Here is a 13,178-nt window from a genome sequence, read left to right on the forward strand (position 1 = left end):
ATTTCTCCTTGAGTTCAATTTCAGTTATAAAACCATTCCATTATGTGGCAACTAGCATATAATAATGAAGTACATCCTCCACAAATGTTTACCAAATGGACAAATGGTTTACCAAGTGTCCTGAAAGTCCAATGGATCATATTATTTATTCATTCATTCATTCATCCATTCTGAAATGTATTTATTTATTTTGTTGTTTTTGTTTTTGCTGGTATTCTAAACCTTGGAGCTCCAGAGATGGCCATATAGACACACATTCAGACACACACACCCAGCATACAAAAATAAAAACAAACCAACAAAAACATGGGCTTTTTGATCGCTTACCTCTTTAACAATTTGTCGAGCTACCATTTGGAATGCCAGCGATTTATTATTCCTCAGATCTTCGAAACATGTCACATTGGGCAGGACAATATTTCCAGGGAAAACCTTGACTGGGGTGAGAAGATGTCAACCCTTTAAATGATGCCACAAACTGTTCTCTTCCAACCACTTCAGCAATACCTCTTACACCAAAGTTAAAACAGCACTGGTTTTCCAAAAAGCAATTACTCCTCCTTGTCTTTCTTTGATTTGACATTAAAAAAAATCTTGACTTCAAGCAGTTTGTGATTTCTTCTTCAATATCTCAGCTCATCATCAGCCACTTCTCAGGGATCGGTCGCGGTGGCAGCAAGCTGAGTAGGGCCTCCAGATGTCCCTCTCCCCAGCAATGCCCACCAGCTCCTCCTGGGGGATTCCAAGGTGTTCCCAGGCCAGATTGGACATGTAGTCCTTCCAGCGAGTTCTGGGTCTACCCCGGGATCTCCTCCCAGTCGGACGTGCCCGGAAAACCTCCAAAGGAAGGCGCCCTGGAATCATCCTAATCAGATGCCTGAACCACCTCAACTGGCTCCTTTTGACACGAAGGAGCAGTGGTTCCACTCCGAGCTCCTCACCCTATCATTAAGGCTGAGCCCAGACACCCTACGGAGGAAACTCATTTCAGCCGCTTGTTTCCGCGATCTCACCCTTTTGGTCACTACCCAAAGCTCATGATCATAGGTGAGGGTTGGAATGAAGATTGACTGGTAAATTGAGAGCTTTGCCTTCCGGCTCAGCCCCCTCTTTACCACAGCGGTATGGTACAACGTCCGCATTACTGCTGATACTGCTCCAATCTGCCTGTCAATCTCCTGCTCCATCCTACCCTCACTCGTGAACAAGAACCCGAGATACTTGAACTCCTTCGCTTGAGGCACCAACTTATCCCCAACCCGGAGGAAGCAATCCCCCATTTTCCGGTAGAGAACCATGGTCTCAGATTTGGAGGTGCTGACTTTCATCCTGGCCATTTCACACTCTGCTGCAAAACGCACCAGTGCGCGCTGGAGGTCACGTTCTGATGATGCCAACAAAACCACATCATCTGCGAAGAGCAGAGATGCAATTCTGAGGTTCCCAAAAAGGACACACTCCTCACCTTGGCTGCGCCTTGAGATCCTGTCCATGAATATCACAAACAGAATTGGAGACAAGGGACAACCTTGGCGGAGTCCGAAACCCACCGAAAACGTCTTCTTCAATATCTGCATTTTTAATTTGTGTGGGACTAATTTGTTTCTTAAGAGATACTTTTTCCCCTTTGTAGTTTATAGTATTTAATCTCATAGTCCTCTCTCACACAATCAAAACCTAACAAAAGCTAATTGAGATATTTCATATTTGCACGAGTCTCTCAAGATAATACATGGGGAGCTTTTCCTTTTTACCTCACTGATAAAACCTCTCACACTTGTATTAAATGGAGAGACCACAAGATTTACCAAGTAACCGCCGCTCATTTAGAGAAGAACTGTGTATCTGGTTCATAAATTCGAGATTATAAAATCAGACAATGGATGATTACTCTGTACAAAGAGAGGTGTTACAGGCAATGCTGGTGTATCCCTGGCTAAAATGGTTTGGCTAAATTATTTTAGGATATAAATAGCTTTAAAAATGAAGTTCATAAGGTTTAAATATGTTAAAAATATACTTGGAAGGATAAAATAGAAAAGGCATAATCTTTACAGTTAAAAGGTCAGAGTTTATGCAAATAAGCAGTTTGCTTAATATGTACAGAACCGAGCACGTGTCGACAGTCTAACAGCCTAACAGTCTAACAGCCTAACTTGATTAGCCGCATTACGACCATTTATGTTTTCCTTTGTTTTAATTTGCATGTTCTGAAATGATAGCCAACCTAAATTCCATTTTCGGGTAGAGGGGCGGGGCTTGGTTGTAAACTGGTCTTGTGTGTCGTGAGAATGGAAGGAAGCGAATGGTTACCGTCAAGTCAACAGCGCAGATTGTTTGATTGCAAAATGTGTTCCTAACTTAGTGGTTGACGAACAGTTATCCAAAGGGTTCGGATTTGTGTGATGGGATTGTGTATTGCTTTTCACACTATGACTACATGTTAAGGTGTAAAAACGTATTGTGTAGCTAATCGCGAGTAGCCGTTAGCATTAGCATAACAGCCGTTAGATTTGCATGGTGTTGCTAATCGCGAGTAGCCATTAGCATAATAGCCGTTAGCTTTTCATTGTGTTGCTAATTGCGGGTAGCCCTTAGAATTAGCATAATAGCAGTTAGCTCAGCTTTGAAGAATTGGTTAAGACAAGCTATTGCTAGCTCGCCACCAAATAGTGAATGGACTTGTTGCTCAGTTGATTTATTTGATTCGGGAGTGTGACGATTTGTGACTGAGCGAGGACAGCTCCGTTGGACTATAGCCGTTAGCTTTGCATTGTGTTGCTAATGCGAGTAGCCATTAGCATTAGCATAACAGCCATAGGTTGCAGATTGTGTGTGTGTGTGTGTGTGTGTGTGTGTGTGTGTGTGTGTGTGTATGAGTGTGGGCCTATGATTGATGTTATTTGACATTATTGTGTTTATTCATATTTGGGATTTAGTTCTATTTGTCGTTATTCATGAATGTGATTTTGAGAAATTCTTGTTTCATATAAATAAATAGCGACCGTAATTTGGCATTACATTTCAAGAAACCTTGTGTCAGCTCATAGGTAATTTATGTTTAATAACTGTTAAAAGGATAGATGAAAATTAGGATAAGAGACAAAATCAAAATCTAAGTGTATATCTTTATTATCCATCCATTATCTGAACCACTTATCCTGCTCTCAGGGTCGTGGGGATGCTGGAGCCTATTCCAGCAGTCATTGGGCGGCAGGCGGGGAGACACTCTGGACAGGCTGCCAGACCATCACAGGGCCGACACACATACACACACACACCCATTCATACCTAGGGACAATTTAGTACGGCCAATTCACCTGACTTGCTTGTCTTTGGACTGTGGGAGGAAACTGGAGCCCCCGGAGTAAACCCACGCAGACACGGAAAGAACATGCAAACTCCACACAGAGGACGACCCAGGATGACCCTCCAAGGTTGGACTACCCCGGGGCTCGAACCCAGGACCTTCCTGCTGTGAGGCGACTGCGCTAACCACTGCGCCACCGTGCCACATCTTTATTATCCATCCATCCATCCATCCATCCATCCATCCATCCGTTATCTGAACTGCTTATCCTGCTCTCAGGGTCGCAGGGATGCTGGAGCCTGTACCAGCAGTCATTGGGCGGCAAGTGGGGAGACACCCTGGACAGGCCGCCAGACTATCACACAGGGCCGACACACATTCACACCTAGGGACAATTTACTAGTATGGCCTATTCACCTGACCTACATGTCTTTGGACTGTGGGAGGAAACCGGAGCCCCCGGAGTAAACCCACGCAGACACGGCGAGAACATACAAACTCCACACAGAGGACGACCCAGGATGACCCTCCAAGGTTGGACTACCCCGGGGCTCGAACCCAGGACCTTCCTGCTGTGAGGCGACTGCGCTAACCACTGCGCCACCGTGCCACATCTTTATTATCCATCCATCCATCCGTTATCTGAACCGCTTATCCTGCTCTCAGGGTCGCAGGGATGCTGGAGCCTGTACCAGCAGTCATTGGGCGGCAAGTGGGGAGACACCCTGGACAGGCCGCCAGACTATCACACAGGGCCGACACACATTCACACCTAGGGACAATTTACTAGTATGGCCTATTCACCTGACCTACATGTATTTGGACTGTGGGAGGAAACCGGAGCCCCCGGAGTAAACCCACGCAGACACGGCGAGAACATGCAAACTCCACACAGAGGACGACCCAGGATGACCCTCCAAGGTTGGACTATCGGGGCTCGAACCCAGGACCTTCCTGCTGTGAGGCGACTGCGCTAACCACTGCGCCACCGTGCCACATCTTTATTATCCATCCATCCATCCGTTATCTGAACTGCTTATCCTGCTCTCAGGGTCGCAGGGATGCTGGAGCCTGTACCAGCAGTCATTGGGCGGCAGGTAGGGAGACACCCTGGACAGGCCGCCAGACTATCACACAGGGCCGACACACATTCACACCTAGGGACAATTTAGTATGGCCTATTCACCTGACCTACATGTCTTTGGACTGTGGGAGGAAACCGGAGCCCCCGGAGGAAACCCACACAGACACGGGGAGAACATGCAAACTCCACACAGAGGACGACCCCCAAGGTTGGACTACCCCGTGGCTCAAATCCAGGACCTTCTTGCTGTGAGGTGACTGCGCTAACCACTGCGCCACATCTTTATTATATATCATACACTTATTTTGAGGAACCTCTAGTTATTTTAGTTTAAAATAGAGTAGCATTAAAAGTTTAAAAGCATACAGGTAATAGCGCTATTTAGTTTGAAACCATACCCAGGCCTGCCCACAGTACTACTACAAATAGCAGATTTCTACATAGCTACATGGGACGGGTGTTACACTAGTTATGTACACATAGGGTTTTATTTTAATTACATCCTCCACAGGTGAAAAAATTAATTCAGGGTTTAGAGAGTAAGCAGTAAAACTCGGTAAAATGCAATAAAACTCATTTCGACATTTTCCATGCTGTGTTGACAGCGGGACCCTCTCATGTAACAGGAGTATTATGGTATACCACATATGACAGGTACTCACCTTCATCACAACGCTGCTGTTCTTCATTGTAGATTTGACCGGGTAAACACAAGCAGATGTAGGATTGATCTGCACGAGCCTCACAAGTGCTCCCACCCTTACATGGGTTTGAAGAACAAGGATCTATAACATCAAAGACAAGAGACAGTAGTATGAGTATTTAACAGTATAATGACCTTAATACCCCACTGTATTGAAATAAAGGAGCAGAAGAACACTGTCTGGGACAGTGTTTGCAATCTTGTGCTCATAGCCCTGTCTCTAACCAAATGTTAAGCAGAATAAAATCAAATGTTAATCATTAGCATTTCTATTAGTACGTTTTAAGTTTTAGGTTATTAAAAAATATCCCTATAGGTAAGAGTACATCTAAAAAATATATAAGGAAAAACAGGGTTTGAAAAAAATTACTTGAATTTAGAATTTGTATGTAAATGTAGAATTTACAAATTCTAAATTCAAGTATTTTTTTTCAAACCCTCTGTTTTTCCTTAAATATTTTTGTAGATGTATTAAAAAATATCCCTATGGGTAGGAGTTCAGTTAATTTTAATGTCAATTTTTTAATATCTTTATTTAATAATTCTACATTTATCTACAATTTTTTTAGAATTTGCATGTAAATGTGGAAATTAACCCAGCCACTGAGGATGCACAAGCCAGTACATTCTTAGTGTCAGTCCCAAGCCCGGATAAATGTGGAGGGTTGCGTCAGGAAGGGCATCTGGCGTAAAATCTTTGCCAAATCAAATATGTGGATCATAAATAAGATTTCCATACCGGATCGGTCGAGGCCCGGGTTACCAATGACCGCCAGCAGTACTGTCAATCAGCAGGGTGCCGATGGAAACTATGCTACTGTTGGGCGAAGGAGGAAGGAGAGGGGGAATGCATGTGCAGAGGCAGTGAGAGAGGAGGATGGGTAGGAGTGTGGAGGTGAGAGTGGGAACTTTGACTGTTGGCACTATGACTGGAAAAGGGAGAGAGCTGGCTGATATGATGGGAAGAAGAAAGGTAGGCATACTGTGTGTGCAAGAGACCAGGTGGAAGGGGAGTAAGGCCAGGAGTATCGGAGGTGGGTTCAAACTCTTCTACCATGGTGCAATGGGAGGAGAAATGGGGTAGGGGTAATTCTGAAGGAAGAGTATGTCAAGAGTGTGTTGGAGGTGAAGAGCGTGTCAGACAGAGTGATGAGTATGAAGCTGGAAATTGAAGGTTTATTGCTGAATGTTATCAGCGCATATGCCCTGCAAGTTGGCTGTGAGATGGAAGATAAAGAATTCTGGAATGAGTTGGATGACGTGGTGGAGAGGGTACCCAAGGAGGAGAGAGTGGTGATTGGAGCAGACTTCAACTGACATGTTGGTGAAGGGAACAGAGGTGATGAGGAGGTGATGGGTAGGTATGGTGTCAAGGAGAGAAATGTGGAAAGACAGATGGTGGTGAATTTTGCGAAAAGGATGGAAATGGCTGTGGTGAATACATATTTCAAGAAGAGGGAGGAAAACGGTGACGTACAAGAGTGGAGGAAAGTGCACACAGGTGGTGTGCTGAGAAGGTGGAAGGAGTACTTTGAGGCGCTGATGAATGAAGAAAATGAGAGAGAGAGAAGGCTGGATAATGTGGGGATAGTGAATCTGGAAATGCAGTGGACTAGCAAGGAGGAAGTGAGGGCAGCTATGAAGAGGATGAAGAGTGGAAAGGCAGTTGGTCCTGATGACATACCTGTGGAGGCATGGAGATGTTTAGGAGAGATGGCAGTGGGTTTTTTAACTAGATTGTTTAACACAATCTTGAAAAGTGAGAAGATGCATGAGGAGTGGAGAAGAAGCATACTGGTACCGATTTTCAAGAACAAGGGCAATGTGCAGAACTAGCAATTACAGAGGTATAAAGTTGATTAGCCACAGCATGAAGATATGGGAAAGAGTAATAGAAGCTAGGTTAAGAGGAGAGGTGACGATTAGCGAGCAGCAGAATGGTTTCATGCCAGGAAAGAGCACCACAGATGCGATGTTTGCTTTGAGAATGTTGATAGAGAAGGCCAGAAGGAGTTACATTGTGTCTTTGTAAATTTAGAGAACGCATACAACAGGGTGCCGGGAGAGGAGGTGCGGTATTGTATGGGGAAGTTGGGAGTTGCAGAGAAGTATGTAGGAGTGGTGCAGGATATGTATGAGGGAAGTGTGACAATAGTGAGGTGTACGGTTGGAATGACAGATGGGTTCAAGGTGGAGGTGGGATTACATCAAGGATCGGCTCTGAGCCCTTTCTTGTTTGCAATGGTGATGGACGGGTTGACGGACAAGATCAGGCAGGGGATTGGACAGTGGTGTTCGCGGATGACATTGTGATCTGTAGCGAGAGTAGGGTGCAGGTTGAGGAGAGCCTGGAGAGATTGAGGTACGCACTGGAGAGAAGAGGAATGAAAGTCAGTAGGAGGAAGACGGAATACCAATGCGTGAATGAGAGGGAGGACAGTGGAATGGTGAGGATGCAAGGAGTGGAGGTGACGAAGGCATATGAGATTAAATACTTGGGGTCAACTATCCAAAGTAATGGGGAGTGCAGGAGAGAGGTGAAGAGGAGAGTGCAGGCAGGGTGGAGTGGGTGGAGAAGAGTGTCAGGAGTGATTTGCGACAGAAGGGTACCAGCAAGAGTTAAAGGGAAGGTTTACAAGATGGTTGTGAGACCAAATATGTTATATGGTTTGGAGACAGTGGCACTGACGAAAAGACAGGAGGCAGAGTTGGAGGTGGCAGAGTTGGAGATGCTAAGATTTTCACTGGGAGTGACAAAGAAGGACAGGATTAGGAACGATTATATTAGAGGGACCGCTCAAGTTGGACGGTTCCGAGGTAAAGTAAGAGAGGCAAGATTGAGATGGCTTGGACATTTGTGGAGGAGAGATGCTGGGTATATTGGGAGAAGGATGTTGAATATGGAGCTGCCAGGGGAGAGGAAACGAGGAAGGTCAAAGAGGAGGTTTATGGATGTGGTAAGGGAAGACCTGCAGGTGGCTGGTGTGACAGGGGAAGATGCAGAAGACAGGAAGAAATGGAAACGGATGATCTGCTGTGGCGACCCCTAACAGAAGCAGCCAAAAGTAGTAGTAGTAGTAGTAGATGTAAATGTAGAATTTCTTCTCTTTTCCATGACTATGGTATTATCCAATTTTCAGTTTTTCTTCCTTAAGTGATCTCAAAATAATTTTTTCGGTATTTGGTATATGCTTTTCTTTTGCTGAACTTCAAAACTTTGCATAAAAAGAGGTTGATGGAAACAGCAACGTTGAGAAAAGTGTATTCAGATTTTCATTCCCACTAAATGGCACACCTCCTGATTTCACTAGTCCCCCCCCCCCCGTGATGCTATACTAGTCAGTGAAATCAGATGGTATGGAATGTGACTCAAGTGAAAACCTGCATTCTCTAGGCCAGGGATGGGAAACGGTGTTCCATGCAGGTTTTAATTTCTACCAGACTGCACACCAGGTGATTTCAAAGATCAGTGAAGCTACCTGTTGTGGAGTCCAGTTGGAATGAAAACTTGCATACACACGGTTCCCTCCATGGCACACCATTGCCAAATCCATGCTCTAGGCCCTTGATGGAATATACTATGTTTGGCCACCACTGGTCTAGATGACTGAAGCAGTCCACAAAATGGACACAAACTGAAACAATTCATGAGAATAGAGGTTACTGCTGTGGTTGCAATTGTGACTTCTGTGAGTATGGTACCTGGGGCTTCTGTGGTTGTAGGAATTGATGTGCCTGGAGTATCCGGAGCTGGTTTGGTCGAAGAAGTTGGACTTGCTGTGGTTGGAGACTTTGTAATGGTAGAAGAGAGTGTTGTTGCAGTTGTTGGAGTGGTTGTAGTTGTTTTAATTGAAGTGGGTGTAACTACTGTAACTGGAGTAGGTGTAATTACTGTAGATGGAGCAGGTGTAGTTGTAGTAGCTGACGACAGTGAGGCTGTTTTATCTGAAGTGGGTGTAGTTGCTTGAGATGGAGCAGGTGCAGTTGTTGTTGTTGGAGCAGGTTTAGTTATAGTAGATGAAGCAGGCGTAACTTTTGTAGTTGAAGTGGGTGTAGTTGCAAGAGGTGGAAAAGGTGAAATTGCTGTAGTTAGTGAGGGTTTACTTGTGCTAATTGGAGTAGTTATAGTTGTAGTAACTGGAGTTGGTGTTGAAGTAGTTGGTGAGATTTTAGTTGTACTAATTGGAGCACTTATATGAGCAGTAGTAATAGTTGGTATTGCAGTGGTTGAAGTGAGTGTAATTGCAGTAGTTAGAGTTTGTGTTGACTGAGTGGGTGCAACTGTTGTAGATGGGGGAAATGTATTTGTAATAGCTGAAGTGGGTGTAGTTAAGGTAGTTGGAGTCAATGTAGCTGAAGAAGTTTGAGTAGGTGTAGTTGTGATACTTGGAGAGGGTTTACTTGTGCTAACTGGAGTAATTATAGTGGTAGCAGCTGAATTAGATGCTGTTGTAGCAGATGGAGGGGTAGTTGATGTTAATGGAACTGTGGTAGATGGAGCTTGTGTTGTGGAAGTAGGAAAAGTTGTAGTAGATGGAGTTAGTCGTGTACTAATAGAAGGTGATATGGTGCTAGTTAAAGGGGGTGTGGTTGTAGTAACTGGAGCAGTTGTTGTGATAGTGAAAGATTGTGTCGTTGGTGTAGTCAAAGTAGTGGTAGTAGATGCAGAAGATGTAGAAGGTGGAAGAGGTCTAGTGGTAGCTGAAGACGGCCTATTTGTAGTAGTTGGAGTGGGTGTAGTTTCAGTAGATAGACCTGATGTTGTAAGAGTTGGAGTGAATGTAGCTGAAGAAGTTTGAGTAGGTGTAGTTGTGGTAGTTGGAGAGGGTTTAGTTGTGCCAATTGGACCAATAATAGGGGTAGAGGTTGGAGTAGCTGTAGTTGTAGCAGATGGAGGGGTAGTTTTTGATGGAACGGTGGTAGATGGAACTTGTGTTGTGGAAGTTGAAAAACTTGTAGTAGATGGAGCTGGTCGTGTACTAATAGACGATGATACGGTGCTAGTTAAGGGGGGAGTGGTTGTAGCAATTGGAGCGGTTGTTGTGATAGTGAAAGATGGTGTCGTTGAAGTAGACAAAGTAGTGGTAGTAGATGCAGAAGATGTTGTAGAAGATGGAAGAGGTCTAGTGGTAGTTGAAGACAGCCTACTTGTAGTTGTTGGAGTTGGAGTATTTTCAGTAGATGGACCTGTTGTTGTAATAGCTGGAGTCGATGTAGTTGAAGTAGTTGGACTTAATTTAGTGGTAGTTTGATCAGGTGAATTTGTAGTAGTTGGGGATAGCGTAGTTGTACTGGATTGAGCTGAAGTTATAGTAGATGGGGAAGATGCAGTTGTAAAGGATGGAACGGATGTTGTGGTAGGTGAAGCTGGGGTACGTGTAGTAGTTTGAGAAGGTGAAACTGTAGTAGATGGAGATGGACTTATGGTAATTCCAGCAGGTGTCATGGTTGATGAAACTGCATTAGTGGTTGATTGAAATGAAGTTGTAGTTGAAGAAAAAGTTGTAGTTGGATCTGATTTTATGGTAGTTACATCAGGCTTAGTTGTGGTAGTTGCAACTGGTGTAGTTGTAGTTGGTGGAGCAGTGTTTGAAGTAGATTCAGAAGCAGTTTCAGTTGATAGACCTGTTGTTGTAATTGCTGGAGTGGATTTAGTTGTAGTACTTGTACTTAATCTTGTGGTACTGTCATCTGGTGAAGTGGATGTTGCGGTAGATGAAGCTGGGTCATGTGTAGTAGTTTGAGATGGTCCAGTAGTTGTTGCAGCAGGTGTCATTGTTGATGAAACTGTATTAGTGGTTGATTGAGATGGTGTCGTAGTTGAAGAAGGTCTTGTAGTTGGATCTGAACTTATGGTAGTTACATCAGGCTTAGTTGTAGTAGTTGCAACTGGTGTAGTTTTAGTTGGTGGAGCAGTGTTTGAAGTAGATTCAGAAGCTGTAGAAGATGGAAGAGGACTAGGCGTAGTTGAAGACGGCGTACTTGTAGTAGTTGGAGTGGGTGTAGTTTGAGTAGATAGATCTGTCGTAAGAGTTGGAGTGGGTTTATTTGTAGTAGTTGGACTTAATCTTGTGGTACTTCCATCAGGTGAAGTTGAAGTAGTTTGAGAGAGTGTAGTTGTATTGGATTGGGCTGCAGTTATTGTGGATGGAGAAGATGAAGTTGTAAAGGGTTGAGTGGCTGTTGTGGTAGGTGAAGCTGGGGTATGTGTAGTAGACTGAGAAGGTGAAACTGTAGTAGATGGAGATGGTGTTATCGTAGTTGCAGCAGGTGTCATGGTTGATGAAATTGCGTTACTGGTTGATTGAGATGAAGTTGTAGTTGTAGCTGAAGAAAGAGTTGTCGTTGGATCTGATCTTATGGTAGTTACATCAGGCTTAGTTGTGGTAGTTGCAACTGGTGTAGTTGTAGTTGGTGGAGCAGTGTTTGAAGTAGATTCAGAAGCTGTAGAAGATGGAAGAGGTCTACTGGTAGTTGAAGACAGCCTACTTGTAGTAGCTGGAGTGGATGTAGTTTCAGTAGATGGACCTGTTGTTGTAATAGTTGGAGTCGATGTAGTTGAAGTAGTTGGACTTAATTTAGTGGTAGTTTGATCAGGTGAATTTGTAGTAGTTGGGGATAGCGTAGTTGTACTGGATTGAGCTGAAGTTATAGTAGATGGGGAAGATGCAGTTGTAAAGGATGGAACGGATGTTGTGGTAGGTGAAGCTGGGGTATGTGTAGTAGTTTGAGAAGGTGAAACTGTAGTAGATGGAGATGGACTTATGGTAATTGCAGCAGGTGTCATGGTTGATGAAACTGCATTAGTGGTTGATTGAAATGAAGTTGTAGTTGAAGAAAGAGTTGTAGTTGGATCTGATTTTATAGTAGTTACATCAGGCTTAGTTGTGGTAGTTGCAACTGGTGTAGTTGTAGTTGGTGGAGCAGTGTTTGAAGTAGATTCAGAAGCAGTTTCAGTTGATAGACCTGTTGTTGTAATTGCTGGAGTGGATTTAGTTGTAGTACGTGTACTTAATCTTGTGGTACTGTCATCTGGTGAAGTGGATGTTGCGGTAGATGAAGCTGGGTCATGTGTAGTAGTTTGAGATGGTCCAGTAGTTGTTGCAGCAGGTGTCATTGTTGATGAAACTGTATTAGTGGTTGATTGAGATGGTGTCGTAGTTGAAGAAGGTCTTGTAGTTGGATCTGAACTTATGGTAGTTACATCAGGCTTAGTTGTAGTAGTTGCAACTGGTGTAGTTTTAGTTGGTGGAGCAGTGTTTGAAGTAGATTCAGAAGCTGTAGAAGATGGAAGAGGACTAGGCGTAGTTGATGACGGCGTACTTGTAGTAGTTGGAGTGGTTGTAGTTTGAGTAGATAGATCTGTCGTAAGAGTTGGAGTGGGTTTATTTGTAGTAGTTGGACTTAATCTTGTGGTATTTCCTTCAGGTGAAGTTGAAGTAGTTTGAGAGAGTGTAGTTGTATTGGATTGGGCTGCAGTTATTGTGGATGGAGAAGATGAAGTTGTAAAGGGTTGAGTGGCTGTTGTGGTAGGTGAAGCTGGGGTATGTGTAGTAGACTGAGAAGGTGAAACTGTAGTAGATGGAGATGGTCTTATCGTAGTTGCAGCAGGTGTCATGGTTGATGAAATTGCATTACTGGTTGATTGAGATGAAGTAGTTGTCGCTGAAGAAAGAGTTGTCGTTGGATCTGATCTTATGGTAGTTACATCAGGCTTAGTTGTGGTAGTTGCAACTGGTGTAGTTGTAGTTGGTGGAGCAGTGTTTGAAGTAGATTCAGAAGCTGTAGAAGATGGAAGAGGTCTACTGGTAGTTGAAGACAGCCTACTTGTAGTAGCTGGAGTGGATGTAGTTTCAGTAGGTAGATCTGTTGTTGGAAGAGTTGGTGTGGGTTTATTTGTATTAGTTGCACTTAATGTCGTGGTACTTTGATCAGGTGAAGTTGAAGTAGTTGGAGATAGTGTAGTTGTATTAGCTTGTGCTGCAGTCATGGTAGATGGAGAAGACGCAGTTGTAAAGGATGGAGCAGATGTTGCGGTAGATGAAGCTGGGTTATGTGTAGTTGTTTGAGATGGTCCAGTA

General features: G+C 43.9%; 1 protein-coding gene across 1 annotated transcript in view; it reads right to left on the reverse strand.

The window, feature by feature from the left end:
- The window catches only part of LOC130127197 (mucin-13-like), a 23,199-nt gene extending 11,315 nt beyond the window's left edge, over window positions 1-11,884 (reverse strand). Inside the window, exons 1-7 of the mRNA XM_056296767.1 lie at window positions 11,860-11,884; window positions 10,694-10,788; window positions 9,946-10,076; window positions 8,800-8,874; window positions 8,577-8,704; window positions 5,057-5,179; window positions 328-437 (exon numbers count right to left, since the gene is read on the reverse strand). Coding sequence (XP_056152742.1) covers window positions 328-437; window positions 5,057-5,179; window positions 8,577-8,704; window positions 8,800-8,874; window positions 9,946-10,076; window positions 10,694-10,788; window positions 11,860-11,884 — 687 coding nt within the window. The remainder of the gene's footprint in view (window positions 1-327; window positions 438-5,056; window positions 5,180-8,576; window positions 8,705-8,799; window positions 8,875-9,945; window positions 10,077-10,693; window positions 10,789-11,859) is intronic.
- Window positions 11,885-13,178: the final 1,294 nt, after the last annotated feature.

Source organism: Lampris incognitus, chromosome 17 (assembly GCF_029633865.1).
Source record: "Lampris incognitus isolate fLamInc1 chromosome 17, fLamInc1.hap2, whole genome shotgun sequence".
Taxonomy (NCBI): domain Eukaryota; kingdom Metazoa; phylum Chordata; class Actinopteri; order Lampriformes; family Lampridae; genus Lampris; species Lampris incognitus.